Raw genomic sequence first — 21442 nt, forward strand, 5'->3', positions numbered from 1 at the left:
AAAGGTAAGTGAAGTGGTTGATGGGAAAACTCAAGGAAGTTTAGTTGGAAATGGAAGAGTTCATTTGTGAATTAGAACAAGGAGAATTTCTAGGAGAAAGTGAAGATGAAGACTTGAATATTGAAACTTCAAGTGAGGCCAAAGGGTCACATGGTTTAAAATCTGACAATTTGTGTATGTTTGCAAGTGAAACATGTGAAAGAAAATTTGTTGATATTGTCATAAAGGAGAAAGAAGACAAGCAAAATCCAAATTTTGTTTTGGAAGAAGATGAGATAGATAAGTCTCATATACAGCTGGAGAAATATATCAAGCAATCAAGTGAAGGGCTTGAAAATATTGAAGAGGAGACAATCAAAGAATTTCTTAATCATATGAAGGATTTAGAACAGCAAGGAGATATGATGGCTGAGGCATCCAATAAGACCACAGGGTTATGTTTTTAAAACTGATGGTTTGTGTATGATGGCAGGTATTGCAGGAGAAAAGCAACCTATTGAAGATATCTTCAGAGTAGATGAAGATCTAGAAGTGAAAGGTGACAAAGAAAGCTTCTCTGAAGAAGAAGAATATGACTGCATACAGAAAAAATAAATAAATAATAAAAAATTAAATAAAAAATTAAATTAAATTAAAAATTAAAAATTAAAATTAAAATTAAATTAAATAAAAAAAAAATTAAAAAAAAATTAAAAAATTAAAAAAAAAAAAAATAAAAAATTAAAAAATTTAAATAAAAAATTTAAATTTAAATTTAAAATTAAAAATTAAAAATTAAAAATTAAAAATTAAAAATTAAAAATTAAAAATTAAAAATTAAAATTAAAAAATTAAAAAATTAAAAATAAATAATAATAATAATAATAATAATAATAATAATAATTCTATGGATGAGTCTATAAAAGTTGTCATAGAGATGAGGAATCAGGATCTTATTTTGATAAAGAATGAAGGAATATTGTCTCATAGAGGTAATCAAATGAGTCTGATTGATGTTATTGATGAAAAGCAAATACAAGAGAATGTTAATGCAGATGGTGAGACAAGAATAGCTCTTGGGGAAGATAAACAACAAGAGACTGAAGGCAAACTTGGAGAAGAGACTATGTTAGCTGAAAACATAGTAAAGGATCATCAATTCACCATGATGATAGGAACAGTGGAAATAGCCATGGAAGTTGTTGAGACAGACAGTAAGAAAGAAGGACATCTACTGAAAGATGTTAAGAAGGAAGAAAGCTATTCAAAGGATTTAACCTTGGGAGAAGGAACACTAATAAAGGATTGTTTTCCAGAGGTTGAGCAATCTTTTGAAACTGTTAGAAGTATGAAGAAGTATCTTTCAGAAGATAAAAACTCTGAAGTAAAGCAGGGTGGAGAATGTCTCTTAAATGAGAGAAGTAGTGATTTATTGCACCAAAAAGAATTTAACAATGCATGGATGTGTGAAGATGTGACAACACAGGAACAAGTTCTTGTGGAAGAAAGAGATGAAGTTCAGTTTGAAGAGCTGATATGTGAAGCAATAGTTGAGACTGTTGAACCTTATGATTTCCAAACTAATAATTTGTGTATAAATGAAGGAAACATAAGTGATGATGAAATACTTATGAAGTGTCACAAAGAGATTGCATTGCTGGAATATTTGTTGAGAAATTCAAATTATGATAGTGTGATTACAAACGAAGGAGTTCACTACGGTGAACAAGAGAAGAAAGACATCATTAGGATAGATGGTGTGGAAGAAAGACTAGTTGACAGTCTCATGAGTTCTTTTAATAATTCAAATCAACTTACTGATGTGCTGATAGAGGAGAAAGAAATAATGCAGCAAGTTGAATTGTTGCCAAAGGAAGATAGGCACAGAAGCCTTGTGTTTTTTATTTTAACAAGTGTTTTGTGAGTGCAAGTTTAGTTGTAGATGCTGGAGGAAATTTGGCACAGATGTGCAGCCAAATAAAGTTGAGAAAAGAAGATTATGTGGAAGAATTCAATCCATGGAACAAATATGCTCAATTGTTGGAGAGAATGCTAGACAGTCATGATTCAATCATGAAAGAGAGTAAGTATGATAGGGAGGCAACCAACATAAGAGTCAACATAGGAGTCTCAACAAAAATCAGCATAAGTGTCAACATAGAAGTCAGCATAGCAAGAATAACAGAGCAAGAAGAAGAACAACAGATTTAAGAACCAGTGGACAGCAGCAGCAACCTGAAGCAAAGAGAAAGAGGAAGAAGTAAGAAATAGAATATGAACCAGTCCAAAGATGTACTGAAAACGGAGATTGAAGAAATGTGGCAATTAATGATGAAGCAGTTTAAATGGAGGAAAATGGTAGCAGTAGGAAGCATGATCAATCAGAGTTTGAACCTGATTGACAAGAAGAAGAAATGGGAGTAGAAGACAATTATTAGGAAGTTGGATTTCTAAGTGACGAATTAATGTAATAATAGGCTTTTAAGTGAATTAATTAGATAATGGGAGGAAATGGTAGGTGCTCTCTAATAAATGAGAACATGAGTGGCAATAATGACAAAAGAGCCTAAAATCAATTAGGACTCTTAAAACAGTTCATGATTTGAGGAACTAAGGAGATACTTTAGGAATTAATTAATTAGAAGTGGACATAATGGACAGAGGATTTAGGAGTCGCTTCAGTAGATATGGGAGTCTAACCAGGACAGTTCAACAAAACCCCTGACATATATGTAAACCTACAGGCAGAGTCAAAGGGGGAGGCCATGATATTGAATAATAGGCCTGTGCCAGACTCAAAGTCTCAGATATGTAATTGATTGTTTATATTTATATATAGAGATGTTTATTCCTGGCTATGTCAGTGTATTGAAGTGTATTTCATGAATGATTTACTGTGAATTCGTAGGCTCTATTGCAGGCAGAATTCTGAAGGACACAACGGAATGGAGTTGATTTATAGGAATCGTAAAAGGATCCTTGAATCAAATTGAGGAAAAGAGTGAATATCTGGAGTGAATTTGAAGTGAGATTTCGCAGAAGAGTAGAAGCTCAGAGGTAGCTGAGTAGCAGAAGAAGAAGGAAGAGTTTTAAGAACTATACAATAGAGAAGAGTGATTCGAAGGATCACAATGGATTGTTGAATACATTTGAGAAGATTAAAACCAACCTCAACAGGAATCACGCATTAAACCAACAGAAAGGCCAAAACCTTCGAAGTGGAGAAAACCACAGAAGAATTGAGAAAAACGCGTAAAAACTAAGTAAAAAGGGATGAGCAAAGGAGAAAAGTTAGTGCTCAGCAGCCGATGGATCTTTAAGATAAACAATTTGGATTTAATCACATCGGCGTAACCCTTTTTAAGTCATTGGGACACGAAATTGTATTATAGCGATAGCGATCATTCGATTAAGTGTGGACCGTCGGATCAAGATTTAGATCGACGATCCAGATCTAATCACTAATCATATTATTTGGCGGTATCATCAACTGTCGGATCATGATCCTAATTGATGGTCACGATTTAATTGGCCATCGCATATCGTGGAAGCGGAGATCGGAGCGATAGTGCGGGAGGACTCGAAGGAACTGGACCCGACGATGATATGAATGCGAATCTATAATATTTGAGATCCGCTATATATGATTTGGAGTGGATTTCCTATGTATTCCATGTATTTTCATAAAGGATGGGGCCGAGTCTTTTAAGACATAAACATATATATTACCTTCCGATAGTCGCATATCGGAAGGTAAGGGGCAATGAGAACCCATGGAGAAAGTTAACCGACTGCAATAGAGGTACAACCTCGGAATCTGTGTCGAAGTCATATGGAAGGCAGAAAAAGGTATGTTTGCATTTTTTGCATTTGTAAAAGGGTTTTAAGGAAATAGTGCCAAATAAGGGTTTTATGAGTTAAATATATATTAACCAATGTTTTAAGAGGGTGGTTATATATATATGCGGCCGATGGGTCTAAAAAAGGCTTAGCTAAGGTTTAGATGGGTTTTAATGTCCTGATAAGAAAGATTCGAAGAAGGCTTAATAAAAGGGATAATGAATGTTTGAGGAGGTGAATAGTCTCGATAGTAGGTTTAAGTGGGGTGATTGGGTTTTGATAATAAGGAACTGTGGTTAAAAGGGCCTTAACCATTGATTTTATGAATACTTGACTCCTTTGAGAGTCAATTACCTGGGACAGTTGTGTTTATGCATTTTTATGCATACTATAGGTATGTGCGGGGTTAACCCTGCACCAAGACACCATTGTGCCTGGAGTCCTTATTACTTTCATTCATACCAATAAATATGATCTAGTTTCTTCCAAATCCTATAAGATCAAGGATTGGGGGTTCCAGTAAATTGCTAATCCCCCTGCTGAGCCCTACGGTTCCACCTCCACTTTATCATACCTTCTCCCTAATCTCCTACTTAACTCCTTTATTTTCTCTACAGAGCACTTTGAATCTTGCAAAAAAAAAAATATCAAGTTGTTCCATTTGAATCTTTTTTTTAGCAGATATTGTTTCTTAAAGCTACTACTACCTCTTATATTCCATGAGAAAACTTTCATGATTTAACTGTAGTTTAGAGTGGTCAAGAATAATGCTCTCATCTTACCTGAATTTATTAGCATAACTCCCAACTCCTTGAGGCCGATGCCACTCGAATTCTCCCTCTTTTATGATGGCTCTTCTGTGGCGCCAAAAATGTCTGAGATCCCATTACTTTCACTCTAACTCATATTTTTTGGATGCAGTATTTTCTACCCCCTTAACCTTGTTTCTTCTCTCATCATGTATAGATATTCGATTCTATCTATTTGATCCACATTGAAAACGTCTATCCCCTGTTTTCTCACCTATTCCACCAAATACTGGATATTAATTCTGTCCTGCTCGATTATCTCCTACAATTATGGATCCTATGTTCCTACTTCACTTCAGGTCATTTTTGTATCTCCATCAAAACCATTGGGTAGATCTAGGATATCCCATTGTTTTTCAAACTCCTCGTTCAACTTTAGCCTTTCTTCCTCTCTTCCTTCTCTTTTTTCCTCATTGTCCTCTTTTTCCCCTCCATTTTCGTCTATGTTTTACTCAGCTAGGACTTCAAAGCCGTTTCTTTGAGATTTTCTTTCCCCCTAATTTTGTTGTTGTTGTCTTCTATTAGGTCCGCCCCTTGGTGTGGGTCTGACAAAACCATTTTCATCCTTTTAGTCTGTCTCTTTGTTTTTTTCCTCCATTTTTCTTAAAGGGAATTCCCTTATCAAGTGTCCATGTTCATGACATCTTTTGCATCGGAAATGGATATGTTCATAGTCCATTGGTTGTAACCGAAATTCATCATGAAACTCTAGTTTGACTACTACAAGCAATGCCCTAGGGACATTCATTTCAATACAGATTTTTGCATACGTTGTGTATCTTCCTTGTAAAGTTTCTTTTGATATTTTAATTAATTTTATGAGAGAATCTCTAATCATATTTAGAGTTGTAGGGATAAAATAGTCCGGGGGAAGGGAATACAACCTAACCCAAACTGGGACACATGTAAAGGTTTCCTTCTCTGGGTGAAAATCTCCATCCATCGCCTCATGCATAAACCAATTGTTGCAAAAAATAAGGACCACCATCAAATATTCGGTCTTTGTCTTCCATATTGGAAAGCACCACCGTAAAAAAGTCTTTAGACCCTAGATGTAACTCTATTTCTCCTTGCAGTTTCCAATGTTGTTTATTCCAATCGCACAAGTCTTTTTCTATGGGCCAAAGACCCATAAACTTGTTATGACAGCATATGACCTCATGTGTTCCTTGAATGCCTGGGTCTCGGGATCGATGATCAATGTCATTGGGATGACCATTGTTTTTGGCTTACATGACCCTATGGAGCCTTTTGACATCTGATGTTGATGTTGGTCCATTTTCTTTCTTGTTGGGTCCTTGTCATCATTTATTATTTGTCTTTTCCCACCTACTTTTGCCAAACCTTGGACATTCTCTGACAAAAAATATGTGTATGCACCAAAGCCCATCCTGAGCCCCTTTCCTTTGTCCATTACCACATTCTGATAAGAGGGATCCACGCTCCCTCCTCTAAAATCCATCCACGTAAAACCATAGCTATTGCTACACAAAAACCCTTTCTTCTCCCTCTTCAAAATACTGTATGAAATTTATTCCCAATATCATGTCTTATCAATACCACATGCATATGATAATTCTTTTAATTAATGAGTTTAATTAAAAGGCAAAAGAGAACATAACTAGTTTGGAGATAAATCTCAACCTTATATTTAGAATATTTAGAGGAGGACATATGGTAAATCCATACCATCTCCTTAATAATTATTGATAATTAAATTAAAATCCTCAAATCTTTATTCCAAAATAAACATGTCTATGGGCATAATTAAAAAATATTAAAAAAATAAAATAAAATAAAATATTTATAAAATATTTTGATTGCGAAATGAGTTATGGTTTTTGGGGATATGTATTTATAAGTCATGGTATTATAACAAAGATACAACACACATAATGGAGATAATGTAGGCGTTAGATGTTAGATGTTAGACATTGGATGTTAGATATAATTTTTTTTAAATTCTTTTTTTTTTATATTGTAATTTTGTTTTCATTAATAAAATTAAGAACACATTTATAGAGAAAAGATTATGTAACCATACATGAATTTAATTAATAATCACATAAAATTTTAGTACTTGCAACATAACAAGATTCCTAGATCCATCTTAACTCCGGATCTACCAAGCCGTTAGAGGGATCAAATCTATTTTCACTCTAAAAGAGGGTTGTATCTCAAGAGATCCCTCTAAGGGCTTCGTAAGATCCAGAGTTGATGGATCTACACTAGTTTTATTATTAATTTTTTATTTTATTTTATTTGTTATTTTTAGTTTTATGTAATTTGACCTATTCAAAATGTTTTAATATTGATAACCATCATCATTATTATTATTATTTTATTTTGACTAAGTCAAAATGTTTATAGGACATTACAACATCTTGCTATATTATAAATATTAAATTTTTATGTGCATATTACAAAATTATTGTTTTAATTGATATGATAAAATGCATGTTAATTTATAACTACTATTTACTATTTATATGTTATATATTTTAACGTGATATTTATATTATGATTTTTTATTATCTATAAGTTTGTTGGTAAATTTATTAATAAAAAAAAATACAATTTAAAAAAAAAAAAATAAAAAATATTTACAGATCTAACATCTAACATCTAATATCTAATGCCTACACAGCTAAACTAACACTTACACCAACCTATATACATCTTAACCCCAGATCTATCAAGCGCTGAGAGGGATCAAACCTCTCGAGGTGAAAACCTCTTTTTTGAGTGAAAAACTTGAGGAAAGGTTTGCACCTTGAGATATATCAAACATATTGAGGTGAAAACCTCTTTTTTGAGTGCAAAACTTGAGGAAAGATCTAACATCTAATATCTAATGCCTACACATCTAAACTAATACTTACACCAACCTAGATCCATCTTAACCCAACATCTATCAAGCATTGAGAGGAATCAAACCTCTAAATAGGTGAAAACCTCTTTTTTGAGTGAAAACTTGAGGAAAGGTTTTGACCTCGACAGATATCAAACCTCTCGAGGTGAAAACCTCTTTTTTGAGTGCAAAACTTGAGGAAAGGTTTGCACCTCGAGAGATTTGATCCCTCTTAGCACTTGATAGATCCGAGGTTAAGATGGATCTTGGTTGGTTTCAGTCATGTGTAGTCATAAAAAATTATTGAACATATACTTATTTTGATCATTTTAAATATGCTAAATATGTCTAATATTAATTTGGTCAATTTGACTTGAACTTTGATTATTTACCTCAATTTTTTGAGATAAGAGACAATGTTAATAACTTAATGATGAAAATGATGATGTGAATAATAAGAATATAGTGAATTACAAACAATCTTCACTGCGATCAATCTGGAAGTATTTTCTTCTACTATTCTTATTGTCACACCTAATAGTTATATTTTATTACCGTGTTTGAATGCAAAATGATTAAAAATGTTGAATAATGGAAAATGGGAATAATAAGAATTTAGCCAATTACAAATAGTTCACAATTTTAAGAAGAAGACATTTAAGGTAAGTGAAAATTTTATTTAGGATGAAAATTCAAGTATTTTATTTATGGTTGAATTACTGTAACAAAGAAGTAAATCCGCATTATGAATAATTTTTATGTGAGAGTTTGTATTTTTTGGGGGTGAGATAGAGATGTAGATGGAGGGGGGAGAGAGGGAAGAAGAGAGAGGAAAAGACATGGAGGGCAGAAGAGATATAGATATGGAAAGAGAAGTGTTAGAGAGAGAAATAAGGGCAAGAGAGGGAGAGGGAGTGGAGAGAGAAATAGATAGATAGATAGATATGGAGAGAGAATGTGTATGTTTGCGGGGTGAGATAGAGAGGTAAGGAAGGAGAGACAATGGGAGATAAAGATACAAATGGAGGCGGAAAAGATGTGCTTAAACTAAAATCAATGCAAATTATTAATCTAATTACCTTGAAATTAATGTACATCATACATCTAGTTCCATCAAATCAACATCTACATTGAAATCAATACATCTACTGCAAATAATCAAGTAGGATTAGAAATCAACATCTACATTAAAATCAATGCAACTAGTTAAAACAATAAAATAGGATTAGAAATCAAAATCTATGCTAAAACCAATGCATCTAGTGTAAGCAATCAAATAGGAATAGAAATCAACATTTACACCAATGCATCTAGTGTAAAATATTAAATAGGATTAGAATTTGACATCTACACTAAAATTAATGCATCTAGTCCAAGTGATCATATATGAGTATAAATCAATATCAATATTAAAACCAATACATCCAGTGCAAGCAATCAAATAGGAGTAGAAATCAACATCTACACTGAAATCAATGCATCTAGTATAAGGTATTTTATAGGATTAAAAATCGATATCTACACTAAAATCAATGCATCTAGTGCAAGCGATCAAATATGATGAGAAATCAATATCGGCATTGAAACCAATTCATCTAGTGCAAGCAATCAAATAGGAGTATAAATCTACATCTACACTGAAATCAATGCATTAGTGTAAGGTATTAAATAGGATCAGAAATTGACTTCTATAGTGAAATCAATGAACCTAATGCAAGCGATCAAATAGGATTAGAAATCAACAAATACACTAAAACCAATACATCTATTTTTACTGAAAAACTAAAATATTCATGACTTTCTAGATCTAACTTATACATCTATATTTTTCTCTATGTGTCTCTTTCTTCTTCCCTCTCTCTCCACCTTCTGTTCTGTGTCTATCTCCCTCCCTCTCTCCTTCTGCCCCCCTCCCCCCCCCCATCTCTCTCTCTATCCACCTCTCCCTCCCTTTCTCTATCTTTCTCTTCTTCCCTATCCCCTTCTGCCATCTATATTTATAGCTTCCTCCATCTCTCCTTATTTGTCTCTCTATCTCATCCCCCTAAACACATATCATGCTCTCTCTCTCTCTCTCTCTCTCCCTTTATTTGTCTCTCTCTTCTTCCCTCTTGCCCCCTCCATCTACATCTCTATCTCCCTCTATCTCTCCTTATTTATCTCTCTATATCGGCCTGTATACACACTCTCTCCCCATATATATCTATTTATCTATCTCTCCCTCTTCCTCTCCCTCTCCATCTCTCAGCCAACCCCTCTCTCTACCCCCTCCATCTATATCTCTATCTCAAACCCCAAACATACACACACTCTCTCCATATCTATTTATCTATCTCTCTCTCTTCCTCTCCCTCTCGCGTTCCCTTCCTATTCCTCTCTCTCTCTCTCTATCTACCCTTGTCTCTCCTTCTCACCCCCAAAACATACACTCTCTCTCCATATGTATCTTTCTCTCTCTCCCTCCCTCTTTCTCTTCCCCTTATCTCTCTCTCTCTCTCTCTCTCTCTCTCTCTCTCTCTCTCTCTCTCTCTCTCTCTCTTACCCCCCTCTCTCTCTCTCATCGTATTTCTCTTGTCACTCCCTCTCCCTCTCCACCTTTCTCTGTCGATGTCTTTCTTCCCCTTCCAACTCCATCTCTCTTTGTCTTCTCTCTCTTCCTTCCACTCTCCCCCTTTCTCTCCCACCACCCTTTGTCTCTAACCCCCATTACACACACTCTCTCTCTCCACCCTCCAACACCTTCACTCTATCCCTCTATCTCTCCTTCTCGCTCTCCCCTTCTCTCCCCTTCTATATCTATGTTTCCCTATCTCTCTCTTCCACTTGTTTCCTTATCTATATACTCTCCTTTTCTTTGCCTTCCCTCGTCTCCTCATTCCCTCATTCCATCTTCATCTCTCCCTTATCACTCCATCTCTCTCCCCACCTCTTTCTCTCAATGTCTTTTTTCTTCCCTCCCTCTTGTTTCCCTTCTAGCTCCATCCCTCTCCCCCCTCTCTCTCCTTTCTCTCAAGTCTGCTCTCTCTTCCTTCCGCTCTCTCTTGCCTCCCTCTGTGTATCCCCCCCAGCACACACACTCTCCCTCTCCACCCTCCAACTCTGTCATTGTCTCCCTCTCTCTCTCATTCTCGTTCTACCCCATCCATATCTATGTCTCTCTTTCTTTCTCTTCCCCTTCTTTCCCTATCTCTATCCTCTTTGTTTCTCTCCCTTCCATTGTCTCCTCTCTCCCTCATTCCATTTTCATATCCCCCTTATCACTCCATCTCTCTCTCCACCTCTATATATCAATTTCTTGTTCTTCCCTCCCTCTCTTTCCCCCTCCAAATCCATCTCTCCCTCCCTCCTTCTCTCCTCCCTCTTGTCTCTCTTCCATACTCTCTCTCCCTATCTCTCCCACTTGTATGTCTCTCCCCCCCCACTCTATTCTCCCTCCATCATGCACTATATTTTCTCTATCATTGTTAGTCACTTTGGTTTCTCTCTTCACTTGGATCCTTGGTTAAAATGTATCTATCCTCGATTTAATCTCTATGGGAACATTTTTAGTACTCGTGAGGATGGAGGGTTTAGATATGCCTCAAAAGTAATTATAACATTTTTTTATTTTAGATTTAATTAAGTTAACATAAAGTATTTGTAAAATATTTTGATTTTGAAATAAGTTATGGTTTTTGGGATGTGGTATTGATAAGCCAAGGTATTGGCCCATGGTATTGTAATAGAATAATTAAAGCCATAACATAATAATCAAAAGCATAGATGGCCCATGGTATTGATAAACCATGGTATTAGCCATGGTATTATGATTTCTTCTCTCCTCTCCCTCTCTTTATTTGTCTTTTACGAGTACTAGCCCATGGTATTGTAAAAAATTCTAATTAGAGGTTAATGATATCCATGGTAAATATTCATGATTAAAAATCTTGTTATATTATAAATATTAAATTTTAATGCGCTTATTAATTAAATTTAAAGATGGTTATGTAATCATTATTTATATGTTATACATTTGAATGTGATATGTATCTAAATTGGGTTGTATAGCCTCGGTGCAAATATAACAAGATTCTTAGTCATAAATATTCGCCCTTACCTTATCATAGATATAACTAGCATTTGCACCAAATGTTGCAAAGACAATGTTCTAAGGCAATAGAAAAGGAACTAGTAGATTGAAGTGTCTTGTAAAATCGATGCAAACTCTACACATCATTATAATATTTCAAAATTATATATTTACAATGTCCAAGATCATTCAATCAACATTTATTACCATGACAAAGAACAATATAAAGCCCTGGAAAATAGGCTTGTGATCACCCTATGAGGACACAAATGAGAATGTTGAAGGTACTTTCCTTGGAAACAACTTTTGAATGGTGCTAGATAATATCTACAATAAACATATGATAGATATTGTATAAAAATAAATATTGGAAACAAGTTACAATTCTAATCAAAATCAATGTATCTATCTATGTTTTTTTTATATAAAGACTAAAGTCATGATAAGTCGAGTTGATTGTTAGGCATGGATCTCTTGATCTTTCACAAAAGTTTGTATAAAATACCATAGATGTTGTAAGCCATTGTTGAGGGAGGGGACAAATGGCAAGAGGCGCAAAAAATCTGATGGCTTCTTCAATGTCCCAAGCATTCTTGTAGCAAGCTGCATTGTGATGATCTCCATTATCCAATGATGTCCATGTGATTTGACTACAAGAAAGTTAGAAATGACCATCTTGACTACTGTGATAGCAGTAAGAATCCTCCAAACAAATATCCCACCAAAACTAATTACAAGGTCATCCCATCATAAAGAAATATATACATAATAACATATATTAAACAAGAGGGCATGGGTCCAAGCATCACACCATACATAAATAGGAAGCAGAGTAGCAGAGTACATTCAAGCAACCTGAAAATTTTCACCACGGATCTTGGTCCTTTGCCTTCTCTAGAAGGTACGATCTTGAAAGGTCTTATTCATCTCTAATACATAACCAAAATCCATGCACTGGAGTTAGAAATAAGAACATGGTCACAATTCCCCCTCAACACCAACATTGATCTGTTTCCCAATTCCTTCCTCTCCAATGCCCAAATGAGGATGGGGATGTTGCAACCCTGACAGTGTCAAACTTGGGTATGAGGTGCAGATCATCATATGCTTTTCTCTTTTGTGGATCAGACAGAGTATCATAAGCCTGATTTATCTCAGAAAAAAGGTCAGTGGCTGTCTCAAGCTGGTGCAAAGGCATGACATCAAGGTGGTATTTCAGTGCCATTCTTCTGTATGCAACCCTGATATCATTGCAAGAGGCATGACAAGAAACACCCAAAAGAGCATAGTGATCCTTTTTCCTCCTGAAAGCAATATCCCTCTTTTCTTCTGTTGCAAAACTGGCACTGATGGTTCTGCCATTGAAGATGTGAGAAGCCCTTAAAACCACATTGCCAAAAATCCGTTGATTACTTGAAATTGGGTTGCTTGTTGTACTTGTTTGGAATATCAATTCCCCCATAATCAAAGGGGATTGGCCTCTGGGAGATGAGAGTGGGGAATTAATTGTGAGAGACCCAAGTGTGGAAATCTTCATGATTAATTTTTGGTTTGGAAAACATGGATACAAGGCTAATTGTATGTATGTTCTGATATCCAAACTTTTCTACTTCCAGAATGAGAGGATTGGCTACCATTTCTATGTAAAATCCATAATTCAGCATTTCCCTACATCTAAAATTTTTTCAAACTCAAGCTCATGCATGTGCCTGTTTTGATGCATATGGGCATCTTTGCATTCATGCACCTGTAATTCAATTCCATACTGGAAGAACTGATATAGAAAAGCTCATGGATATACTTGTTTGTATGCATACAACCATTGTTTGAATTCATACACCTATAGTTCATTCCCAAACTTGAAGAACTGACAAAGAAAACTTGCAACAACAAGTATAGAAACTTACAATCAGTGTTGCGAACTTCTCAATAATGTTCCTATTTTATCTCAAATTAAGCCTATGAGAAAAGTTTCAAGGTCTTGTGAATAAGGTAATAAATTGTAATTGACAGAAATGCAAAAGAAATATTTATGGCCAAGCAAGTAAAATAAGTGAAGATATTCTTTTTTGGTCTACTTGGAGAGTTGCTTTTGACATGTTACTATCAGTGTAGAGATTGCTAGGACATTCTTGATAAATCTTTAAGGTCTCTTGGCTTGAAGTAGATCGATGTTTGCTAAATAGCTCATTCAATCATATAATAGAAGTGTATATGATTCACTCCAAGTTATCTAGCAATCCTCGATCTACTCTTCAAGCAAAGAGACCTTAAAGAAATACCAATAATTTCCTAGCAATCTTTGCACTGCTAGTAACTTGACAAAGGAAAAAGTACAAAGGTAGATCTCTAGATAGACGAAAGATGCATAGATTCAATTCTTTTAAATGCTTGTGCAAGAATTTATTACTCATGGAGTAGATCAATTCATTATCTAGCTTTCCAATCTACATCTTGACATCTACATGTCTAATTTACAAAACTTCCATTTATCTTAAAAATTGCAAGAATAAAGAGCAGAGTTGTCTAGCAATATCTGCACTGCAGTGTGACATCCAAGAAGGAAAAACAAGGGAACTCTCTATACTAAAGAAGCATGGATTCAATTATTTTGCATGCATGTGGAAGAAAATATTGCTTATGGTGTAGATTAATTCACTTTATCTAGAAAATCAAGATCTCAATCGCAACCTCTCTTTGTCAAATTCAGCAAAGTTGTGCAACTATACATTTTATTGGTTGTCATCTGTTAAACTCCTCTTCTAAAACACTTATTATTTCAGGGATTCTTTTCCTCCAACAGTTAGCACACAAAAACGTGTTGAATTATTATACTTGAGATAATTACAAAGACAAACTAGGCATCCCGCAAATTTAATTTCATCTCGATGGCATAGATAATAAACAATATTAAAAAGCCTTGAAAGATGGAAGATTTTTTAACTCACCAAATAGTTTTACTTAAAGTTATTAAGTGGTGGCTACTTTTCCATGATGGAGACCACATGTTTGAATTGAATACACATTGCATGCGTGGAATGCGAACATGTTGCTTCTTCTCATCTTTAGGCATGGAATTAACTAAACCCTTCAATGCATCATTGTCGCCACTTTTACAATGGCCAAATGGAAGATTAAAATTGGTCTGGTTCCACCACAAATCCAAAAATCGCATGCTCCACTCAGAATTATGGAAAAAGAACATCCCTGTGTCCATATTCAAGAAGAAAGTTACTAAGCATTTAGCAAAACAAAAAATCATTTCACTACAAAAAAAAATAAAACTGTAATAGCCAAGAAGATATCAAATGTTGACGCTTATGTCTATATGTTCAAAAATATGTCTTTTTACATGAAAGAAAGAAATAACTCGATGAATCTGACATAAATTTATATAATGTTAATTTTCTCAACTATAAATTAGATATCATGGAACTCTTAAGAGTTCTCAGAAAGAAAGCAAGTAGACAATAAGAAAATTCCTACCTGCATTGACACCTATAACATCCTCTGTCACAATGAAATAAGGCATGTCCTCATAGTCCATGTTACCAGTAGTTCAGTAATTTAACATAAACCATCTTCCTAAAGATAAAAGAATCCATGGTGAGATTCTTCTTGATTTTAGAAAGTGTTGGGAAAGAACTAACTAAACTTTAACTTGAGATGCATCCGGACATATCAATCCTTAATTAACCAAAATACAAATGCATAAGAAATATAAGAATATAAATGAAAGTTTGAAAACTTACCAAGGCAATGTTTGGATTCGTCACCAGTGAATCCTGCATCCAAAAGGACCTCATAAAATCAAGATATGAACAAAATTAGATGAATGTTAAGGCAACTTATCATATTATAATATCAACCGTTTACCTGTTACCAACTGATTTGCACAAGGAGGAGTTCTAGATGATTTTGTAGAAATGTTGCTCCTCATCTTCAAAAATAAATTAACCAACCTAAATGCCAAAATATTTATGCTCTGTGTTTCTATTTTGGCAATATTATGCATAATGCATGGGCCCAAGAACAGGGTTCTAATGGCACATCTGAATGTCCCAACAACGATCAACCCTCTTACCACAATCCTTATTGCGAAAAAAATTAGAGTTGTGAGTTTGCTAAGCCAGTCAACTCCAGTGATTGTGGTGTAAATTCAAGTTTAACCCCTGAACTGAAGGTATCTAAGGAAGCAAAGACAAGATTTAACATGAATCAAGCTGCAGAACCTGAAGATGCGCGTGGAGATTCTGTTTTTGTTCTGGATGAGGAATGGGAAATGGTTGAAATGGGAATGTGAAATGGTTCACTTGCTCAAGTAGAATCACAAAGGGATTCAACAAATTCAAGTGATAATAATAAAACAATGGGTCTGCCTAAAATTTATCATGAAAATCATTCTAGAGCTACATTGTTAGAGGAAGCAACCAATAATAATGAATTCGGCATGCCCACTCGAAATGAGATGGAAGTTGTACCTTTTGACTGTTCACATCCTGTAGTTCCTATCAACATGTGAAAAGGGGATGATACAGGGATTGGAACTTTGAGAAACTCTCATGCAAATCCTAATGTTAACTCTGAAAACTGAGCTATGAAACCAATCAAGGAAGTCCAAGTTGGTGAACCACAAACTGCCAGGTCAAGGAAGAGAGTATTAAGCAGACATGGTGTACATGATTATGACAGGAATGTGCCTAATGGTGTTCAGTTGTCCTCATCGGATTTAACTAGTTCTTTGGAGAATAATTACGAGTATTGTGTTAAGTTCATTTGTTGGTTGGAACGGGACTATCATATTCAGAAAGATTTCCATCAAAAATTCTTGACATGGTTCATCTTGCGAGCAACATCTCAAGAGTGGAGAATTTTCATGGTTTTTGTTGACACCATGTTAGATGATCTAGCTAGCTTGGCTGGATAATTGGATGATACTTTCTCAGAACATATCTACATATCTACAGCAAGAGGGCACCAAATTAAAAAAGAAACATAAATTACACATGCCATCATAAATAATTCTTGAAATTGAAAAAAGAAAAAACAAATATGCAAACTATACCTAAACATGCCTCATTTTTCAATGTTACTGGAAACCTATTCGCACATTCCATTGCTACTAAACATTCAATATTTCCTTGTAAGACTAAGCAAACTAATTCCTTATCATAAAATGTGTCCAATTGACACAAAAAATGAAACATACACAGTCGTTAAGCAAATAGTAAATGTAATATGCAACCACTGATCTATGCACAGTAATGAACCATAGTTCATGAGACAAAACTTAACAGGTATTGCACATATAGCAACAGTTTCAAACACCCATTCTGTCGATAAGCAAGATATCCAAAGGTCTGTCCATAAGCAAGATATCCAAAGGTATCTCTCACATGAGACAGTGAAGTAACGGTATTTAAGATAACAGTAGTTTCAAAAATTGATTGTGCACATGAGAAAAATATCCAGAGGAACCTCTCACATGAGATAAGAATAATGCATACCTGAAAAATCAATTCAAAACACCCATTGATCGATACCAAAATAGTAGCTAGCAAATACTAAATCTAAAACTTAAAAAAAACAAACAAACAAACAAACAAACCTTTATATCTATATTGTCACGAAACAAGACTTTCCAGTTATTTAACAAGTGAATATTTTAGTGCCTGAAGCGATGAAAGCACTTCTACCAAGAAGTTGTCCTGCATAAACAATTTAAGAATTAAAACCAATGCTATACAGACAAAGAAAACCCGCAATTCAAGTACTACAGGTCAGTGCAACTTGAGTTATTTAATAGAAAAAATAATTGCTCGCAGCAGAAACATTTGGCGAAGAAGAGTTATTTAACAGAAAAAATAATTACCCACATCAGAAACATCTATTCAAGAAGTGCCCTTTCAAAACCACATGTTGCAATCATAATTGGTACTATTTAACGCCCCTAGAATGTTGTGAAAAATAGCAACCTTGCAAGGCAGAGTGAGAGGACCCACAAAATTGAACCCATATTCTTTATTTGCTTCCTCTAATAGCATCTAGAATAGAGGGTGATTCACCGATTCAGTCTTCATCACAAAATGGATGTGTTGGTACTAGTCAATGCCCCCAAAATGTTGCGAAAAATAGAAACCTTGCAAGGAAGAGTGAGAGGCCCCAGGAAATCGAACCCATATTCTTTATTTGCATCCTCTAATAGCAACTGGAACAAATGGTGATTCACTGATTCAGTCTTCATCACAAAATGGACGTGATCTGGGACCATGAGGACGTGAAATAGCCATAAGGAGCCACAACAGTACTAGTAGACAGAGATTCTGATATCAAAGAAACAAATAATATCCCTGTGATGTGTTGCATGTGGGTACATTACTGATGTAGATACGAGGGATAAGATGACTTTTTATTTTGAAAAATCCTCGAGACCCATAGCCTCCTTGTCAGCAACATGCCTTGAGTTGGTTCAATCAACTTCAAGTGTTTGAGCTATCCCTTGGGCTGGTCTATGTATTGCAGACTCATTTGCAAAAGTATTTCTTTAGGATAGAGTAAGTTGCAAGAGGGTGTCACCAATAGATTTCTCAAGTGACAGATGAAAGCAATTTCCAATCAAGTTCTAGTAATTTTTCAAGGTCCACATTGCAGTGATAGAAATGAATAATGGGTAAGCTTTAGGTAATAGAGTAAGGGGCCCTATTATGTTAAAAATCTTACTAACCGCAAGTAAAATTGGAATAGCTCATACATTCAATTTAAAGCTTATTTCTTACTGTGGAAGAAATGAATAGGCAAGCTTTAGGTAGTAGAGTAAGGGGCCCTATTATGTTAAAAACCTTGCTAACCCCAAGTAAAATTGGAATAGCTCATACATTCAATTTAAAGCTTCTATCTCACCATTAGAAATGACTTACAACTTCTTTTGGTTGTAAATATAAATAATAAATATATTATAATAATATAATAAGCTAAAGGCTACAAAGTGACCTCGACATTCACTAAATCTATCAGAAACAACACAGGTTTACTTCTCTTTTTTTTTTCAGTTTATAAGATTAATAGTTTCTGCGTATGTTTATCTTTCAAAATTCATCTTTGTTATTTTAATCCAAAGTATTGTGTGAGAGCAAGTATACTATGTTCTTTATCATCTCTACATAAGGTCTTTGTGTTCATTTGAGTATCTTTTATTATTCAGAATCATAAATGCTACATTATACACGTTTTGAAATTACTTGCACTTTATTTTGGAAACGTTGATGTCAATCTAAAAGAAAAAAAGAATTATTGCTAAGCTTTCACTAGTGAATGGCAGCAAATAAGCTTTTGGGAACATCTCGAGACCGGAAGTATGGATAAACCCAGCAAGTTATTGCTATGACTACATAAATAAACATTTTGGAACACATTCAAACCAGAAATATGGAAAAGCCAACAAGTTATTCATATAACTACACATGTTAGGGATGTGAAGCTCACATTCCTCTAGCAGATGCTAAGTAGAAGGTTTCAGGTTGGTACATATGAATATAGCAAGACATAATGAAAAACCCTAAGATGACAACATATTTATAAATTGTTTGATAACTAACTAGTTGTAGAGGAACATAGCACCAATTCCTCCAAGAAAAGTTTATATCCATTCAACAGCATACCTGTTACACAATAATTTGTCACCATTGGTCACCGTCCCTGTTACCCCTTTCCCGTACTTTGGAGGACTCATTTCGGGACCTGTGAGCAGTGACATAACTTAAAAACACTTGCATTATGTTCCCCTAAGTATGGACTTCATGTGCCCTGAAGACACCTCCTGCAAAATATCTCTGAAAAGTGCCCTTTTTCCATTAGCGCGGGTCCACAATGTACTACCCGTGCCAATAAATGAGATCCTCAAAAGAAGGTGCGACCATTAGCGCTCTGTCTTAGAGTAACACCCACGGCAACCAAGTTTGGAAAAGATTTTTAACAAACGCGCACCCAGATGTTTTTTCCCTTCAAGTCATGAAGTCTTTTGAGGATAAAGCTCATCTTCTAGATGTCGAGAGTCATCATCTATCCACAACGGCTTTTTGGAGATAATGCCAATCCATAATGGGTGTCTTGATTCATTGTATTTTCTTCCCCTTCTCCATCTATAAAAGTGTGTCCTCATGCATTTGACAAGCTAGTTTTTGAGTAGTAGTGATAACGCTTGTCTCGAGTGATAGTAAGAGTTTTGGAGCATAGGGAGGTTATGCTGCCGGAAGTCTGAGAGAGAGAAGGTCTATTGCATGACATGTATAGCTGCTCGCCCAGCCAGAGGAGAGATTCAACGTCAGAACTTTGGTTGTATCTTTCTCTGTTGATTATTCATTAATAAACGACTATCATTATGGTTTCGATCTTATTGTTCATTATGATAATGTTTGATCTATTTCCTTTCTGACTGATATATAGTTGTATTTAGTGGATTTTATGCTTGTATTCGTTTCGTTCTTTGCATGTGCAGGTATCCATTCGTGGAGATCGTGAGGATCGTGACTTGTCAGAGCAAGGGAATGGGAGTATCAACTCTTCTACGACACTAGCGTTGGACTCTAGGTTGGTTCTCATAATCCACTTTCAGTTTGCAACTAGGAACTTGCATGGTAGCGTTAATTGATTGTTGCTAGACCCATTTTGGGCTAGTGGGATTGCCTTTGTCCGCAGAGGGGATTTACCTCTCCAACAATTTGGCGACTCCACTGGGGAGACGCTATTTGTTGTTTGATTCATAAACCTTGGACGGAGCCTGAAGCACGGCCAGGCAGCCTTCGAAATGCTATTGCTTTGCATTAGCGAAGTAGATCAACGCCACTTCAGTCAATCTCCGGTTTGGTTTACGAACCGAACAGCTTAGAGTTTGTCTTATGTTTTGGTTCTCTCTTGCTTGCTTGCGTAAATAAGCTTTCTGGGTTGATTTTTAAGTTGTTTCTTCCTGTTTGATCTGTCTGAATACTGTCGACCAGACCCTGGACTACTTGATTTATTTTTTAGGCCAGCAAAATTTATTAGCGCATTTTTCTGCCTGACAGTTGCGCTAGTTGGCGCATGTTGCACAAATGCAACTCGCGCTAATTCCTTAATAGCACTAGTTACATGCTGACAGTCACGCCAGTCCTGTGAACTTTGCCAGTTTGTTTGTTGGAAGCTTTTTAAACTCAGATTTTTGTCTTTTTACATCTTTTTCAGCTACTGGAGTGTATCAAAACTCTGTTTGACTAGTTTTTTACCTTTATCCTTTGGGTGTTTGCCTATTTCCATCGATCTTATATCCCAGCCCTAGAGCATCTAGTGGCTTTGTATATAGAGCCTTCCGAGGGAGTTTTTGGTTCTTTGATTGTCCAGCCGACTTTTTGGTTGTTTTCCGCACTTGTCTAGTGGTTGTCAAAACTTATTATTCTATGCTTCGAGCAATTCACCTCTAGCTCGTTTTGATTTTGCTTGGCTTCGTTGAGCTTAGATCACATAGCTCATTGAGGTCTTTGTGATTCTCCTTGTTTTGACAGGTTGTCTTGGTGTTTCAGACTTGGTTCTATTTGCATTGAGTGAAATTTGTCTGTTTACACTTGTTAACATCTCTCGAGATTTCTTTAAGTGCATTGTGCCATTTAAAAAAAAAACAAATGATCTTTTTGCATTATATTAGTTAGCATTTATTGTTATTGGCAATTAGTCACTTTTAAAAGAGAAAAGAAAAAAAGTTTCATTTATTGCTATTAGCTGCATTAGGATCTTTGTTGATTGTTTGGTGTTCATTTTGTTTGTTTGAAAATCTCAACTCTTCTGTAGTTAGCATTCATTGAACGGAATGATATATTTTGGCATATAGTTTGCATTTAGGAAATTCTGAGAGATCACATACGGTAG

At 35.3% G+C, this 21442-nt stretch overlaps 2 protein-coding genes across 3 annotated transcripts; both read right to left on the minus strand.

Annotated features, from left to right (window-relative positions):
• Positions 1 to 11755: 11755 nt before the first annotated feature.
• On the minus strand, positions 11756 to 13085 carry LOC149190814 (uncharacterized). Its single transcript, XM_089413447.1, has 2 exons — positions 12054 to 13085; positions 11756 to 11875 (listed from the first exon to the last, which is right to left on the minus strand). The coding sequence occupies exon 1, from the start codon at positions 13083 to 13085 to the stop codon at positions 12540 to 12542; it is 546 nt and encodes a 181-aa protein (XP_089269573.1). The 3' UTR covers positions 11756 to 11875; positions 12054 to 12539.
• A 1209-nt stretch (positions 13086 to 14294) lies between these two features.
• LOC149190815 (putative alpha-1,6-mannosyltransferase MNN10) lies at positions 14295 to 18490 on the minus strand. 2 transcript variants are annotated; one of them, XM_089413448.1, is made up of 5 exons: positions 17524 to 18490; positions 17157 to 17256; positions 15301 to 15333; positions 15035 to 15129; positions 14295 to 14755 (listed from the first exon to the last, which is right to left on the minus strand). In XM_089413448.1, exons 4-5 carry the CDS (start codon positions 15093 to 15095, stop codon positions 14493 to 14495), a joined length of 324 nt encoding a protein of 107 aa, XP_089269574.1. In that variant the 5' UTR covers positions 15096 to 15129; positions 15301 to 15333; positions 17157 to 17256; positions 17524 to 18490; the 3' UTR covers positions 14295 to 14492. The 2 variants fall into 2 exon arrangements, with proteins under 2 accessions (XP_089269574.1, XP_089269575.1); XM_089413449.1 differs by having other exon boundaries at positions 15035 to 15133.
• Positions 18491 to 21442: the final 2952 nt, after the last annotated feature.

This window comes from Pinus tabuliformis, chromosome 3_1 (genome assembly GCF_031772625.1).
Source record: "Pinus tabuliformis cultivar Carrire ecotype Pingquan chromosome 3_1, CPIR1, whole genome shotgun sequence".
Taxonomy (NCBI): domain Eukaryota; kingdom Viridiplantae; phylum Streptophyta; class Pinopsida; order Pinales; family Pinaceae; genus Pinus; species Pinus tabuliformis.